This window comes from Anas acuta, chromosome Z (genome assembly GCF_963932015.1).
Source record: "Anas acuta chromosome Z, bAnaAcu1.1, whole genome shotgun sequence".
Taxonomy (NCBI): domain Eukaryota; kingdom Metazoa; phylum Chordata; class Aves; order Anseriformes; family Anatidae; genus Anas; species Anas acuta.
In genome coordinates this window covers 29,497,376-29,514,463 of record NC_089017.1, presented here as the reverse complement: position 1 = coordinate 29,514,463, position 17,088 = coordinate 29,497,376, and the positions used below count along the sequence as shown (strand labels likewise).

The window sequence follows — 17,088 nt, the reverse complement described above, 5'->3', positions numbered from 1 at the left end:
TCAGTACACCATGGATAGTTAGTTGTGCAAACTATATGCATTTTCTGCTTTCATGAGATCTGATACAATATACTAATGAAGCCAAAATTCTTACATGATTTTAAAATGAATTTTTTTTTCAGTGATCTTTGCACTCTTTATTAGGATATGTTCAAAAAATATTACATATTCAAAACAGGGAAAGCAAAAATATGTCACTTTTTCTGTTGCCATAGGAAGTTGTTGTCTCTAAGAGTTTTAGTAAAGAAAAAGCCTAAAATCCTCAGAAGTTACTGGGAACTTTTTCAGTCTTCAATACAGCTTGATTTAGACTCTGAATAAACTTGGGAAACTGAGAAGCATTCAAGGATCAGTGTCAACACGGAATTTTGGGAGGCTGAAAGTCATATAAATACTGATGTTTACCTGTGGATGTTCTGGATGAGCACAAGTTTTATTTTACCAGAACTACCCATGTATCTTTTAACAGCAACAGAATCAACAGGTGACAGCTCAGTGAAAACAAACAAACAAACAAAAACCACACATGTTGTTAGCCCAGCTTTCTAAAAAGGGAATGGTGAGCTGCTTGTGTGCCTGCTTCTTTTAACCACCTCCTCTCCCTGTCAGCTATCTTTTTAATTTGTTGACCAAGGAGATGACTTACAGATGACAGCTGTGTAAAAAAATGGTAGGCAACTTGCCACAGGAACACTTCTTCCAAAGCAGAAAATTCTGACATGAATTCTTTTGATATTACACCGTTGAGATCTTGCCATGGGTGGAGACCTTTGAAGTAACCCAGTAACTGATGCTAGTAATATTACCTCTTGTCGCTCCCCAGATTCAGCCAAATACAGGGAAAACAAGCTTCAATAACTTAAGAACAAATTGTATTTGTGTGAGCAAGTGTGTTGTTACTAATGTCCTAGAGATCAAGTTTTAATTTGGAAAAAATCACTAAAGTTTTCGAGATCTCTTCTGTACACACAGAAATGTAATGAAGGCATTCTTTTTTCACTCATTCTAAAACTACAAAAATAGGCTTGAGGAAATTATATATATATAACTCAGCGAATACTGTGATTCTACTTTATTTACATCACAAGACTGGTGCTAACCTATTTACTGTATTCAGAACACTATATATATTGTTATGCATAGCTTTGTGTCAATACAAAACTGAAACATATCATTTTGGTGAATCTGTGTTTCTTCAGTTTCCTTCCATAATTGAACAAAAGGTACTTTTTGTTGTTGTTGTTTTCATTTTTTATGTGTGTGTGTTTTATTTTTGGCAGTTTTATTTTTATTTTTTAGCTAGTGGTAAAAACCTAAGTGTTGGGCATAGTAGTAATGTACTTATAGTTAAGTGTAATATAGCTGCTGTTTATTCTTTGCAGTTTCTGAAATCTGTTTCTGCTTCTGCATGAGCCTTTCTGAATTAGTACTATAAGAACATATATATCATAAGCAAACTATATGTTTAATAGAAAATGCTGGAATGTTTATTTTGAGAAGTAAATTTAAAGAAAGTTACAAGTCTACAAGCAGATATATAAGAGAATGAATGACTTCAAGAAAGATTGTCAGTCCATAAAATTGATTTTTAAAAAGATTCATCATTTAAAGGATCATTAAAATTAACAGAAAAAAAAGGCATTGTTTCTCAGTGATCTTCAGTCAGCTTCATTGAGATTTCAACTTTTTTATTACAAGAAGCTATGCTACTTGTAATTTGGACAATGCTGCTACTCTATCTCCACTGCTTAACTACTATTCTGTTTAGCAGTATATAACCAGTATAAGGGTAGAAGACAAGAACAGAGATTTGTTAGTTTATTTTCACAGAGCTGAGATAATGTATTTTTTAAGTAGTGAAAGTCCTAATGAATAGGAACATGATACCTAAACAATTGGATATAAGCACAGTATGTAAAAGGATACTATTTTATGCATACAGACAAATTTTTCAGACAAGTCTTAATACATTTTTACTGTAATTAAATAAAACTTATCTGCATCTTCTTTCTTGAATTATGTTAGAAACATTTTCTTGGTATTGTTGAACTCCTTGGTGAATTACCACTGCTAACCAATTATTATTCACACAAATTATTCTGAGAAAGTTGTGTTTTCCTCAAGACTGAAATTTCCCATTGCGCAGACTCCTCCTCCTCCAGTGTCTCAAGGTTTAATAAGCTGCAGCAATCAGGAACATATTCAGCATGGGTCCTCAGCATGGCTTTGGAATTGAGTATGTTCTCAGTTAGGTGGTACATATGTACCAGTATGATGGAGGAAATGCTTCAGAGGTGGCTACCAGTCCAAAATCTTCCATCCTGAGAACTGCAATAGAGAGAAAACAATCCATTTCATCATATGTCCTTAATGCCATGCAGATTATTCCATTTTACTGTCAAGTGTTGTGAGAGCAATGAATCAACGCATATGAAAAGAAACTTATCCTAGCTCTGCTAGACACAAAAGTGAACGTTTTCAAGTGCAAGAATCTACATTTTGGCAGTAATTGAAAGTTATATTCTAGCTCTGTTTCTCCAGAACAGAGAAAAGAAAGAGAAAAATGTGAATGGAAAGGTATATTAATGAGTCAATGCAAGAAATAACACAACAAAAGACTAGAAGCTGAATAGACAAAGGGTGAAATTCATGCTGTACAGTACATAGGGTTGAAAATACAAAATTATTTACTGGCTATTCTTTCCTATCATACTTCACAAAAGCCTTTTGGTTTCATAATTATAACTTCCCCGTGAGGCCTGTATGCGATCTGTTTCCCCGAAACTCAGTAAAACAAAGACCACAGATGGCTTTCTTTGATAAGTACAATAATTGGAGAATAAACTGCATAGTGCTAATTCATTAGTTCTGAGGTCTTCATGTGGGTTCTGTAAAAGATATATGTGGATACAAGTTTGTCTACATAGAATGTGTTTCTAAAATGATAGGATATTGAAGTGGACTGTAAAATATAAAATCCATTTTAATGATTTAATCATTAATCATGCTATAATGAAATTATTTAGCTCAACAGAAGGCAAGTAATTCAAGCACTGCCTAAGAATTATTTTTAGGCATCAACTGGCAGTGTAACTAATTACTCAGTTTATGTCCATAATGACTGAATAAACTCCAGCTCTGAAACGAATGAATAATACCACTTCGCATTTGCATGTCACTTGTCATCTATAGACCTGATAGTGTTTTTAAAAGATGGGCAAACATTCACGGTGACTATTTCTGAAAGCTGAATGTCCTGAAAAAATGCTACTATGAAGGCAAATCAAAGCCTGCCTGAAAGACGCTGCTGCATTTAGCCACAAAATTTAACAACCAAAATACAGTGAAAACATGTGCTATGCTTACATGAAAGGATAATCAGGCAGGAAAACAAGTTTTTATAAAAGATACATCATTGCTTTTTGTAGAAGTCTGAGATTAGCTGCATTTGGAACATAATGATAATGTGCTCAGTCCAATATCTGTTGTCAATTATTAGACTATGCGGTTGATGTCACCACAAAAAGACGTACAAATACTTACTATTTTTAACTTCGTAGTGGTTCTCCAAATTCACTGTCCAAGCTGGGATGCCTTCCCATAATGCAGGCTGGGTCCTGGCTGAAACGAGAGGCTGAGGACATGTCCTGCTACCTGTGTGCAGTTATGCATGCAGCTGACTCCAAAGCAGATTTAGACTGTGTATAAATATAGAACAAACTGTGCCCAGATGTACCAGGCCCCGTTTCTTACCAAATTTGTCTCTTGGAAACCAGCCACAGCTTACTATTGTAGGCATGAAGAAGCAGGATGAGACTGGCCTGGCAGAACCAGAGCTGGCATGCAGCTTTTGGCTCTCAGCAGATCTTTAGGTAAAACTATCCAAGAAAATCCAAGAACCAGAGTTTGCTTAGCCTAGAGGAGATAAGAGCTCAGTTTTCTGCCTTTAGGTTGTAGAGAGATTTGTTGGTATTGCTTTGCTTCAGCCTTCTTTCTTGCTGTGTGGTACAGGATAGAACAGAAAATACCATCCTGATCTTAAACAGTGTGTTGGTTTTTTTTTCAGTGCCATTACACACTAGCAGTTTAACATCTATATCTATATGTCAGAATAAATCTTTATGCATTCCTTGTTAACATTTGCACTGCACAAATAATCCACACCATTTTACTTTACATACAAGTGTCTAGGACAAGAATTCCAGTACTAACATTTTCTTTATTATTGTGTGATATTCTTAAATTTTTTGCACAATGTTTCCTGCTTGCAGCCTGATTGGTTCTTTGTGAAAAGATGCAGGAAGAACCCCCTCTGGGAAAAAAAAAAGGGGGGAGGGGGAAGGAAGAGGGGGAGGGGGGGAGAAGGCAGTCATAAAATTATTTTGCTCATATTCATATTATGAACAGGAGAAGCTTCCAACAGAAGTTAAGGCTGTCTGGGTACTAGACCGTGCCTCAACCACATCAGACACATCAGATAAGAAAGGCCTTGCATGTATGCTTCTTCTTTCAGGGCAGATTAGGGTAACATTTAATCAAGACTAAAAGTCTGTTCATTTTTACCTTGAAGGTGGTGGGATTTTTTTTAATTTATTATTGTTTTTTCTTCAGAAGGCTTTGAAAAGGGGTAAATTGGGCCCTTCAGGCACTTAGTTTTCATTTCTGTAAACATACATGTGAGTTAATTTATCCGTATAATTTTGCTTATATGGATAAAGTTGAAACAAGCATTAAAGGATCAAGACTATAGCTGGACCTTTTAAATAAAAAATGCTGGTACATTGCTAGGTTCTTCACCTTGGTGAAAAGGCACTTCTCCCAAAGGAAGTGAAAAACAGCTTCAAAGCAAACAGAAGGAATGTTTCTGTTTTATTTCTATAATCCAGAAGAAATGGACTTTAAATTGTTTTAATGAGCTTTATAATTGTAAATTCTGAAGCAAAGAGCTACAAAAATATATATTACTTCAAACAATCAAATCTAGTATTCGAAAGTCATTACCAAACATGTCAGACCCTTCTATGTCAATGTAATACAACATAATACACAGGTCTGAGTATCATCCTTGTCTTGTAACATTCCAAGCAACTAAAATAATGAGGAAAAAGGAGAAAGAGTCATAAAACCATGAAATGACAGGATCTTTTAGGTCCAACCATTAACCTAGCAATACCAAGTTTACGGTGCCCCTAATCACCACCTCTACACAAATATAATGTACTTATCCTCCTTGAGTAATTCTGGACAGCTACCACCAATATGCACCAGATATAAGGAATTTTAGATCCAAACCTCAGTCACTTCAGCTACACATGGTGGCCAATGAAGACAGGGTGTCAGGATCCAAACTGTACTTTTAGACTACTTAATTTGCTATTGACAATCAAATTATTCCTCTTGATTCTTTCCTACTCCACCTTATTACTGCACATGCTTATGTAAATCTGAGGCAAGGACTTCTGGGGGATATGTGTCATAGCTGATCTTGATGCAAATGCCAAGATTTCCAGTGATTTCATTCCTGACAACTGAGGTCGCTGTCCCTGGCAATTCTGAGACTTCAGGAAGGTACCAAATCAGTAGCAGAATTAAATTTCTCTGGACTGAAGATACAGAGTAATAAAGTTTGTGCCTGACAGTTTTGCTTCCCTTAACAAGATCCTCATCCCACTGAGGTCAAAGCACACATACTCAAATAGTGGTGTGTGAATACCATTCTTGCTGGAGCTCCATGCACTTCTGTCTCAAGGTTCAAATCAAGACAAGAACAAATTTTAACTCAAGTAAATTATGGAATAAGGACAAGCTCTAAATCTCCACTGTGTGTTGCATCAGTGCCATGCAAGGAAATTGCCAAGAACTTACTGCCTGCTAATCGAAGTAAACTAAACTTCATCTTCATCGATGATCTGGACAAGGGCATTGAGTGCACCCTCAGTAAGTTTGCAGATGACACCAAGCTATGCGCGTGTGTCGATCTGCTTGAGGGTAGGAAGGCTCTGCAGAAGGATCTGGATAGGCTGCACCGATGGGCTGAGGTCAACTGCATGAAATTCAACAAGGCCAAGTGCCGGGTCCTGCACCTGGGGTGCAATAACGCCAAGCAGAGCTACAGGCTGGGAGATGAGTGGTTGGAGAGCGGGTCCAGAGCAATAAGGTCACCCCTGAGCCTCCTCTTCTCCAGGCTGAACAAGCCCAGCTCCTTCAGCCGCTCCTCGTAGGACTTGTTCTCCAGGCCCCTCACCAGCTTCGTCGCCCTTCTCTGGACCCGCTCAAGCACCTCGATGTCCTTCTTGTAGCAAGAGGCCCAAAACTGAACACAGTACTCAAGGTGCGGCCTCACCAGAGCCGAGTACAGGGGGACGATCACCTCCCTAGCCCTGCTGGCCACACTGTTTCTCATGCAAGCCAGGATGCTGTTGGCCTTCTTGGCCACCTGAGCACACTGCTGGCTCATATTCAGCTGACTGTCAACCATCACTCCCAGGTCCTTCTCTGCCTGGCAGCTCTCCAACCACTCATCTCCCAGCCTGTAGCTCTGCTTGGGGTTATTGCGCCCCAGGTGCAGGACCCAGCACTTGGCCTTGTTGAACTTCATGCAGTTGACCTCAGCCCATCGGTGCAGCCTATCCAGATCCTCCTGCAGAGCTTTCCTACCCTCGAGCAGATCGACACATGCGCATAGCTTGGTGTCATCTGCGAACTTACTGAGGGTGCACTCAATGCCCTTGTCCAGATCACTGATGAAGATATTAAAGAGGACCGGCCCCAGCACCGAGCCCTGGGGGACACCACTAGTGACCGGCCTCCAACTGGACTTGACTCCATTTACCACGACTCTTTGGGCCCGGCTATCCAGCCAGTTTCTAACCCAACGAAGCATGCGCCAGTCCAAGCCAAGAGCAGCCAGTTTCTTGAGGAGAATGCTGTGGGAGACGGTGTCAAAAGCCTTGCTGAAGTCAAGGTAGACCACATCCACAGCCTTTCCCTCATCCACCCAGCGTGTCACTTTGTCATAGAAGGAGATCAGGTTTGTCAAGCAGGACCTGCCTTCCATAAACCCATGCTGACTGGGCCTGATCACCTGCTTGCCCTGCAAGTGCCGCATGGTGACTCTCAAGAGGATCTGCTCCATGAGCTTCCCTGGCACTGAGGTCAAACTGACAGGCCTGTAGTTTCCCGGTTCTGCCCTCCGGCCCTTCTTGTAGATGGGCGTCACGTTTGCTAGCCGCCAGTCAGCTGGGACCTCCCCCGATAGCCAGGACTGCTGATAAATGATGGATAGGGGCTTGGCCAGCTCCTCTGCCAGTTCTCTCAGTACCCTTGGGCGGATCCCATCCGGCCCCATCGACTTGTGCACATAAGGTTTATGTGATATGGTTTAGTGGGGACTGTTAGCGTTAGGTCAGAGGTTGGACTCGATGATCTTGAGGTCTCTTCCAACCTAGAAATTCTGTGATTCTGTGATTCTGTAAACTAATTCCCCTGAAATGAAAGATATATTATTCTATACATCTGGTACAGACCTGCTTGGTTTTCAAAATTAATGAAGAAATTAGCTACAAACTTAAGAGTCTATTGATATAATCTTCCCAGTAGAAACAGGTACGTGTAGAGGACAGAGTACTAACATCGCAAGTTATCTGAAGCAGATTTTCCTTTTAATATTTTTGGATTAGAATCAATGTTTGAGATATTTATTGAAAATATGTTTTTTCCTTTTCTCAGTGCTTTCCTAAGTATGCTGTACTACCAGAAGTTTCTTCTCACATGCTGCATAGCATAACTTTGTGAAACTAAGCCTCCAGCTTAGCTCTGGTAGTCTTTAGATACTTCTGTTGAGACATTCAACTCTAGAATCACAAAATGCATCACAAAATGTGTTTTGCTTAAGTCCTCATTTTGTTTACCAGTTTTATTGGTTATTTGTAGTGTCTTTGCTGTCTGTACAGGAAATTTCAGTACGGATCTTTGAGAATTGAGGGTGCAGATTTTATTGACCTTGTGAACTTATTCTGGACTAGTAAAACTTCTGCACTCTCACATCTGCAAAACTCCTGTGAAAGAGATGAAACTAGAACTAGTGCTCTCTGCCAGGTTCCTCTGGGTGTGTGAGCACAAGTCTGCCAGTTTGCAGCAGTGCTGATGCAGGCCTTGGATCATATTCAAAATCTGAAAGACCAAAATTAGTAGCAACTTTTGAAAACACAGACTGATTTTACATCTCCAGATCCAGCTTCATGTTTTAGAAAACATTAATCAGCTTGCCTGTTCCTGTTGTGATGAAATAACATTCCCTGTTTTGACAGTCTCTAGCTTTGTGGAATGGAAAGTCAAAATAAACAATGAAGACCACATTGAACATGCTAATACACAACCTCAAATGTTTCCTTAATTCCTAGGCCTCAGCTAGACAGCTTATCCAAACATTTCCTCCTGTTGACTCCCCCTGTCTCCCACACCATCCTAAGTTACTAGTTTTTAGATAGGAACTTGTAATACACATTATACAGATTGAAAGTGGAATTTCATTAGCACAAACTCCACTATCATAATTGTAATCTACAGCAAATGAATACAATTAAGCACACTAGGGTCTCCTCTGAGCTCCCCCCTCCTCTTGGCACACAAACTTAAGCTGACACCAGGCTCCTGTATAAAACTAGCACGCTGTTCACTGCAATAGCAGCAGGTCTACAGGGCTACACTCAGCAGGACCATGTCACTGCTTCTCCTTCAGCTGCTAGTGCTCTCACATCTTGGAGCCACAGAGCCACAGGTAGACTCACAGCAAAGGAAAAGCAGAAGGCCATTTCAGCGGCTTTTCTACCTGGACAAAAAGCTGCTTGAGAGTCAAAGTTTTCGTGAGCTGGTGGGGGAAAACCCAGTAGCTGTTGAGGAAACTCAGGGACAACCAAGTTTTTTTGTAGCAATTCCACAGACAGCAGGAGAGAGTCAGAAGCAAGGGGAGAAAAAAATGTCCAGATTCATCCTTCCTAATGCAGAACTCTATGCAGACCAAGATGTTAGAACCTGGACAGCACCCAGAGAGGTCTCTCCCATGGAAAACGTCTCTCCATCCCACTATTCCAGCAAGAGGGAGGTTGAACATACCTATAGAAAAGATGCCAAGAAATTCTGGGACCACTTCATGTTAAGAAAAAATTCAGCTTCAGAAGAGGTTGTCCTGCCAATCAAGACTAATGAAATGCACCAAGAAACCTGCAGAACCCTGCCTTTTTCTCAGGTAAGAACAGGTGTCCAAGGTCAATAAATGTGTCCTTTTTCCTGCCTCTTATAATCAGCAAGTAAAGATGCATGGGTTAGTTCATTTGCTAAGACAAAGGGCCACACACTCCATATGCTCTGAGAAAGACTCGAAGCTTTATTTTGATGAGGCAGACTGTGAAACCGCAGCGCTGGAAAGCCACACATTGTTTTCAGAGTTATTTATTCTCTTTTTGCAATGATGTTCTGACCTAGCCTGAGCAAGCAGGGAGGTGGTGAGCAATTGTCTATACAACAAATATACATCTATAATGTTTCTATACATGAGTTGCTATACATCTCTCTATATATGTACATATATATAAAAAATGTGTCCCAGGACAACAATTTACAGGAGAAGCTGGTTGATTTCCTACAGCTAAGCAAATTTTCCTGTCTATTGTATTAATTGAAAGACTGATGCATATATCTAATTCCATACTAAGAATGTTGGAGAACAGGTAAATTGTCCCATTCCCAGATGAAGCCATTCAGTCATGCTGTAATACCAAGGCAAGTAAGCAGTGTAGACAACAGTGCTGTTTTCCTCATAAGGCCGTATGTATTCTGAGCATTCTACCAATACTGTGACTATAAGTTAAGGACCACTTTTTTTTTTTTTTTTTTTCTTTTTTTACATCCCTGAATTTATTTCCTTGGCAGACATATGTAGCCTAGGCACATGTACTGTTTTACTTTTTGTGTCAGTGTAATATGGCAAGCTTTCTCCATGATGGCTGCAGTTATGCCAATATCAAAGAGCTAACTTCAGTCTAGCTTTTCCTGGTTTGGGAATGTGACATAGTCTCTCCTGATACAAGCAATTATTACTCTTGCAAATCAAGAAAATTACAGAACTTGAATTACACTTTAAATATTTTATTTATTTATTTTTTAACTGCTAAATAACATTATATTCATCTCCCACATTGAAATAAATCATCAAGATTACAGCTGAATTTAGCTTGTGGTTTATCTGCAATAATGTTGGTACAAAATGATGTTTTAAGTCCTGCAAGTGGGAAAGACTGCTTAACCATGTTGGAAATGCAGAACTCAGAGACCAAAGGTAAATCCACCTATTGGATTTCTCCCACCAGCTCACAAAGGCTCTGAGTTGAGCAGAATTTTTTCCTGTGTGTTCAATCTAAAAAGTGCCCGTAGGAGTTCCAAAGTTTGGTCTTTGTTGTTTTTGTTCTGTAAAACACAAACCAGTCTTGTATTTTACTGCTTGATTGCCATTGAAAATAAATATTTTTAAAGTAAATGTTCAGAGAAAAAAAAATGGTTCTTATAGCATAGTAGTTTGGAGTTATGCTTTTTGATTTGTTTTGTTATTTTTGCCTTCATGCTTTCTAGTAAATCCCACTGGTCACTCATGTACCAGAAATATAGACTTAGTACTAAATTATATTCATGTATCACTGCTAATACTGTGATCTTCAAACTGTTTTCTGTTTCAGGGTATTGCTCATGAGAGCTGTGAGAAGGTGATGGTACAGAATAATCTGTGCTTTGGAAAGTGTAGTTCCTTTCATGTTCCTGGTCCAGAAGATCGTCTTTATACCTTCTGTTCTCAGTGCATGCCCACCAAGTTTTCTATGAAGCGCTTGGATCTCAACTGCACCAATTCTGTCCCGGTGGTCAAAGAAGTCATGATTGTGGAAGAGTGTAAATGCGAGATTCAAAAGATTAAAGATCCTGTGCTTGAATCTCGACAGTCAGATTTGCATGAAAATGCACATGAGCACAACTAACCTGTTTAAGGTACCTCTCAAGTCCCTGATCATAAGAATTTGCCAATGGGAAAAAAAAAAAAAAATCAAAGAACTTCAAAGGCTTTCATCACACTGTTACACCAAAATATAAAGATGTAAATTTCTACATAAACTGCCTCTTTGCTTCAACAATAACTTTACCTAAAATTTAACAGATGTTTCCTTGCGGTTGTTGAAGAAATTGAGATGGAATTACAGGGTTTGTGCATAATTTTTTTACTTTAACAAGGGAAACCGTCTAAAGTTTTCCAACCTTCCTGTAACTAGCATCCTAGGATGCTAGCAAACAACAGCTGAAGAACTAGCATGATGATTTATATCTACAAAAACCTAATGTAATGGCTGTTCTGCATTGCCTTTGCTTGCAGAGACTGCCAGTATTGTTCTACTGACAACACATAGGAGGCTTTAGTCTCTTCATTGCAAAAACAGGTCCATTTTTATATTAAGATAGTGACTGGAGAGTGTAAAATATAAATGGATATAAGGCATAAAGAGAGCTGTGATGAGTTAGGGTCATTCTGATTGCTCCCAGCTGGAGTTCAGTTTCCAGCAAAAACTAACACACCTCACAACTTACATGCTTAGTAGTTGCAAATGGTTTGCAAGTGGTTTGCCATAGAAACCGCTTGCTCTCTTTTTACACACCTGCAGTTCCTCTGCATGTATTTTTCTTGAAACTTTCATACAGTAGAAGGAGGAAAAAAAAAAAGAAAAATACAGACTTCCACAGAAAGCACCAGAAATTAATGTATTTCCACTGTTGTTATTATTTAAGTTCACTGTGGAAAGGCAATGCACATTTTCCTGTTAGATGAATTTCAGTGTTGGTGGTGACAGCCAGATAAAGTTTAAGTAGCATTCTCAACAGCTAAGCTAAAGCAGAAAACACATTTGTGTGATCAAAAATCTGCAAAAGGATCTTATCAGCATGCCGATACCTGTCTAGGTTTATAGGAACACCAGAGAAGGCCTTCTGTTAGAAAAGGTCTGATTCCAGTCCTAGCCAGTACAGACAGCATGAATTGCTGTCTTTGCTGCTTTCTCCAGTTGCTTCTCCCTGGACTTGTCTGGCATCCCAGATTCCAAAAACTGGACCATACTACTTCTAACCAGCTCCTGTAATCCTCTGGGAATCTGCTCTAGTGCTACTGCCATACTGTCAGACTGGGCCCCTCTTATTAAACTATCCACAGCTCTTTCTTTGGGTATTGGAAATCAGTATTTGTTTAACTGGTAAATTCAAGGGTTTGGTAAATGATTCCCTTGTGTATGAATAGTGCTGTGACCAGAAGTATCTTAATATTTTGTCCAAGTTCATTGTGGATTTAGAGTGATATGCCCATTTTTAATTTTACTGAAAATTGCATCTGAATGATATTCTGGTACTGAGTCTGAATGGCTGTAGTAGCAGTTTGCATGTTACATGCAGTGACAGAACTGAAGACTACTATATAGTTATATTTCACTGTATATAAACCTGATTCTAAATAATAAAAATTGCCCATTAAAACTAAGCAAAGCCTTCTGTCTGTCCTTTTGCACTAAAGACTAATATGTAAACTGTATATAGCTGTTTGTAGGTTACAGTGTGATATATAATGTTATTTCAAATAACAATCTGTTATGTTTTTACCATCCTTGTATTGAATGCATTACACACAATAAATACTTATTTTTAACTTATTTTAGTATATATTCTAGCTTTATAATACTGATCGATATTCTTAGGATGCCAGCTGGTGAAAGGATTCAGAAATCTGCCATCACATGCTGGGCTGCATGGAGCATAAATGGGCTGAGATTATGACCAACTTGACTATTTAACCTGAAAAAGCTATATTTTCTGAGGCTTCTTATTACTGACATTTAAAGCTGCATGAATATACAGGAATCTTTGTCTGCATTTTCTCTTTTTCTTTTTTTAACGCAAGTATGTCTCAGACTTGATACTTGCAGAGAACCACTTTGAAGATAGGACCTATGCTTCCAATAAGAAGGTAATTAAAAAGAAAAGTCATCCAGTCTTTTAATTTTGACATGATTGACTGCTAAACTGTGACTTTTGCATACATGAATGGCAGAACTGAAGTTATATTTTAGACTGTAAAGAATTCAGCCTGATTTTTAAAGCTCCTTCTGTGTACTGAAGATTACTGTAGTCAAAGAAAGCTATTCATGTAAAGAGTCTGAAGGAGTAAATTCTTAGTGTGAATTTGCACAGCTTAAAAGGAGGTGAAAAGAGGTAATGACAGCTGTAGTAATTGCTAATTAGATTAGTGCTGTAGGTTTTTTTGGATGAATGTTTAATTAACCCAGCAATGACTGGTTGCATGTAATTAGCACAGCATTCTGCAAAATCAAGAATGTGTTAATTGGATAAGACTTCTCAGCCTCTAAAAATTCATTATTAGGAGTAAGTTGTGCCTCGAGCTAACAAGATTTTGTTCTCTCGGCACAACTGTGATGGCCTCTACTAGTATAATGATGTGGGTCAGAAAGGTGAGGAGAATGACCCGTATCAGTATATGGATCCTTCCTGCGGTAATGCTATTATAGCAGCAAACCTGCATGACTTCACTTCAGTTGCGTGCACTCAGAGGTTGCACGCTTCCTGTAATTAAAACTTTCCCACTGTATCTATGCTTGCAGTGGAGTACTGTAATGTGACCTCTACAGTTCAAACCTAACGTACAGAACAAGACTAAGCTATAGCTACAGAGCTGTCAGAAAGCTCACCTCAATCTGAAGTGAAGTCTGTGCATTTCTGACATTTTATTTGACCTCCTGGACATTTTGAAATGGCTGTGGAGTTTCTGTTCTTTACATTGGAAATAATTGAGGAAAAATGCTGTTTATTCTTATTGCTTAAGAAAATTATATCTTCGCTGTATGTTATTCTCTATAATAAGTGTTTTACAAGGTTGGCTTTAATGCCTGTAACTACATCAAACACCAGAGGGTAGCTCTTAGTGAATTCTACTGAACCATAATTTCCAGGAAAAAAAAAAATCTCTGAAGTTGCACTCAGTACTTTGTGGTTGGTACTTTGTCCACTACACTTAAGAAATGTTCACAGCAAACCTCATGGCTGTCAGCTAACAAGCTTTAGCATGTTTTACTGACAGGTGGTGAAATCTCACACAGTACTTTCTCCTAAATTTATGAGCTCCTCACTGGAATCGCAAGACAACAAGATTCCTTGCTCTGGAAAGAGGCCCCTGCCAGTCTCTGCAGCTGGATAACCACATTGTATGGGGCAACTGGGAATGTGTGCTGTGCACGGGAAAAGGTGTGGGGTTGAGGCTACCTGGGGTCCCCCATCAGCAGGCCTGTGTTTTGGGACTTTGCCAATGGAAACAGGAAATATGTACTGATAGTGGATTATAAGTATTTCACATTTTCTGTCTTGCTAATCAATCCTAACTCCTTGAGCATCTGGTAGGCAGCTACTGATTTCTGCTCCCTTTAAAGCTCACCCTGTCAGCTGCCAGTATTCCCTTTCCTCAAATGAGAAAGGAGATAAAAAGATGCTGCATTTGGCCCACTGCAAGAGTATTGCTAAAAACATTAAATCTCTGTATTGAGAACAAAGTCATCCTGTTTACAGTGCCTCATGCTCCATGGCACCAGCAAAACGCACTTCAATTTAAACAGTGAAGAACAGATCAAAAGCTAAATGGAATCCAAAACAAACAACACCCTCCCCCGAAAACCAACCAACCAAAGCAACCCCCCAAAAAACCACCATGACAAAACAAAAACAAAAAGATGCCAGCCTTCACTATGGCCTTTTCTGGGGAGTTCTTCTTTTGCCGGTTTAGGATTTTGCTATTAGCAGACATTTACTCTCTGCTGAATCTGGTTCAAATGCACCTCACAGTCTAATAGCTGTGGAGACATTCATCCCTCCTGTCACCCTGCCTGAACTCCTAGCAGTAAGCCCTGGAGGGAGAGAGGGCTTAGAAGAGCTAATGTTACAGCAGGGAATTACCTGAGGGGAGCTCCTCATGCCTTCGGAGGGCTGGGTGAAAATTAACCCCCTAAATTAGACTACTGCCTGGTTTAGTATAGTCCTCATTTAACCTCTCTGGGCTGGGGGATTCACCATGCCTACAACTGAGGCAGAGGGATCAGAAAATGAATCTGGCCTTTCATTTCCCTTGCGGTTAGGTCAGAGATGGAGAGAAAACGGAGTCCCTGATGTGCATGACTAAAATATTCCAAGGGATGCTGAGTGGGAATAGATTGAAAAGGTTTTTGTTTGTTTGTTTTTGAAAATGGCAAAAGGAAAAGAAAAAAATGCATTGTGCAAATTTATAAGATATATTCTTTTAACTGTTAATGCTTCATCCTCAGTATGTGACATTGTGACTGACAAAAGCTTCTGGGCCAGGATCAGGGCAGGTTTCATTTCAATGTGGCATGTGACTAATACGGACCTCTGTCATGCACCAGAAATGTGGACCTTCACGACATAAAGAATTTGGCTCCTTCTGAAGTTTACAAGAGTCTCCAATTTATACTAGCAAGGTTTCCAAGGAAGTGAGCAACAAAAATGGTGCCAAAGAAAAGAAGTGGCAGTAACAAAACGCACAATTTAGAAGGATCCAGGAAGGTATGTACTGTTGAGAAGGCTGATTTCTCAACCCAGGAGATACCTGAACACAGACAGCCCCTACTGCACATCGATCATAGGGTACAATTGGGCACAAAATGAATCCTGGAACACAGCCTTATGAAGCAAGGGACTTGTAAGCTGTAAGAATCCAGGGAGTCATAGTGCATACCTCTCTCTTGCATGTGCTCTCTGTAACAGAGCATCAGCTGTTCCTGCACATGGCTTGATTTTAGCATGCTGATTTAATATTTACAGAGTGCCAATAAAAATTTTATGATGACAGCTGGTGGCTCCTGTGGTAATTTATAAACAGCAACAACAACACGACACAGACATCAGAAACTCCAAGAGGAATTCTACACTATTGTGCAATATTCTCCACCAAAGAATATATTTCTTATTTCACAGACTTTTAATAATCTATGTGTAATATGTCCATGTTGGACTTTATGTAAAGTCCATATTATGCAGTTAATATTTCCCCTAGGTATTTTTTTCTTTTTTCTTCAGAATGGACTTGGCTATAAAGACTCATCATTACCTATCACAGCATCTGAAATAAAATGGATCTAGATTTGCTATTGTGGTAACAGTGTTGGGTAATTTCTGTATTTGGGGCCTTTGCAAGTCAAACTGGGAAGTCAAGCACATGATTGCCTGCTTTTCTACCTGCATTGTGCTACCCTAAAAGAAGTAGTAACAAATGGGAATTGTGCTGATGGCTGAGCTTGAACAGGCTATTGTTTCACTACGTTTACTCTGAAAATGCATATATAGAAAAAATACAAGTTGCCTGACCAGACTACAGATCCAGTGACTGGTCATTATCAGCGTGTCATGGCAGATCTGCCAGTAACTGGCGCTTGATTAGGAGATGATACTATTATTTTTTACTCTACAGAAAACTTCCAGCTGTTCAACTTTTCCTCTGTTAATCCTCCCATTTTATTTCCCAACTCGTTTTCCTTTCCTCTCCGTGTTCCCCTCCCCTCCCCCCCCAACTACATTTATCCTTCAAAACACTGGAATATTTCCATAAACCATTTATTATGTCTTTTACACACAAACCCCTGAGCGAAACCTGTAACGGAATTTACGAGGTCTTTTATATACACGTGAAACCCGTGATGGAACAGACACCAACAATCTTTCCAGAAACCGTTATCAACGTTTTATTCAACAGCCGAATCACAGAATTTCTAGGTTGGAAGAGACCTCAAGATCATCGAGTCCAACCTCTGACCTGACGCTAACAGTCCCCACTAAATCAGACAATTTTCAGCGTGGCCTGTTCCTATGGCTGCCTTTATTTCACCTCTGTTATCAAGTTTTAGGAAACAAAACAGAACAAAACAAAACAAAACATTGTTAACAGCACCCTCTCCTCACAGCACTCCCCCCCCCCCCCCCCCCAAGGCGCGC

The 17,088-nt window shown here is 39.4% G+C and overlaps 1 protein-coding gene and 1 long non-coding RNA gene across 2 annotated transcripts; one reads left to right on the top strand and one right to left on the bottom strand.

The window, feature by feature from the left end:
- Positions 1–1,805: 1,805 nt before the first annotated feature.
- Positions 1,806–3,685, bottom strand: LOC137847737 (uncharacterized). The gene is made up of 2 exons (XR_011091053.1): positions 3,544–3,685; positions 1,806–2,321 (listed from the first exon to the last, which is right to left on the bottom strand). It is a non-coding gene; the product is annotated as an uncharacterized lncRNA (long non-coding RNA).
- A 3,433-nt stretch (positions 3,686–7,118) lies between these two features.
- CER1 (cerberus 1, DAN family BMP antagonist) lies at positions 7,119–12,731 on the top strand. The gene is made up of 2 exons (XM_068666158.1): positions 7,119–9,247; positions 10,731–12,731. Exons 1-2 carry the CDS (start codon positions 8,720–8,722, stop codon positions 11,022–11,024), a joined length of 822 nt encoding a protein of 273 aa, XP_068522259.1. The 5' UTR covers positions 7,119–8,719; the 3' UTR covers positions 11,025–12,731.
- Positions 12,732–17,088: the final 4,357 nt, after the last annotated feature.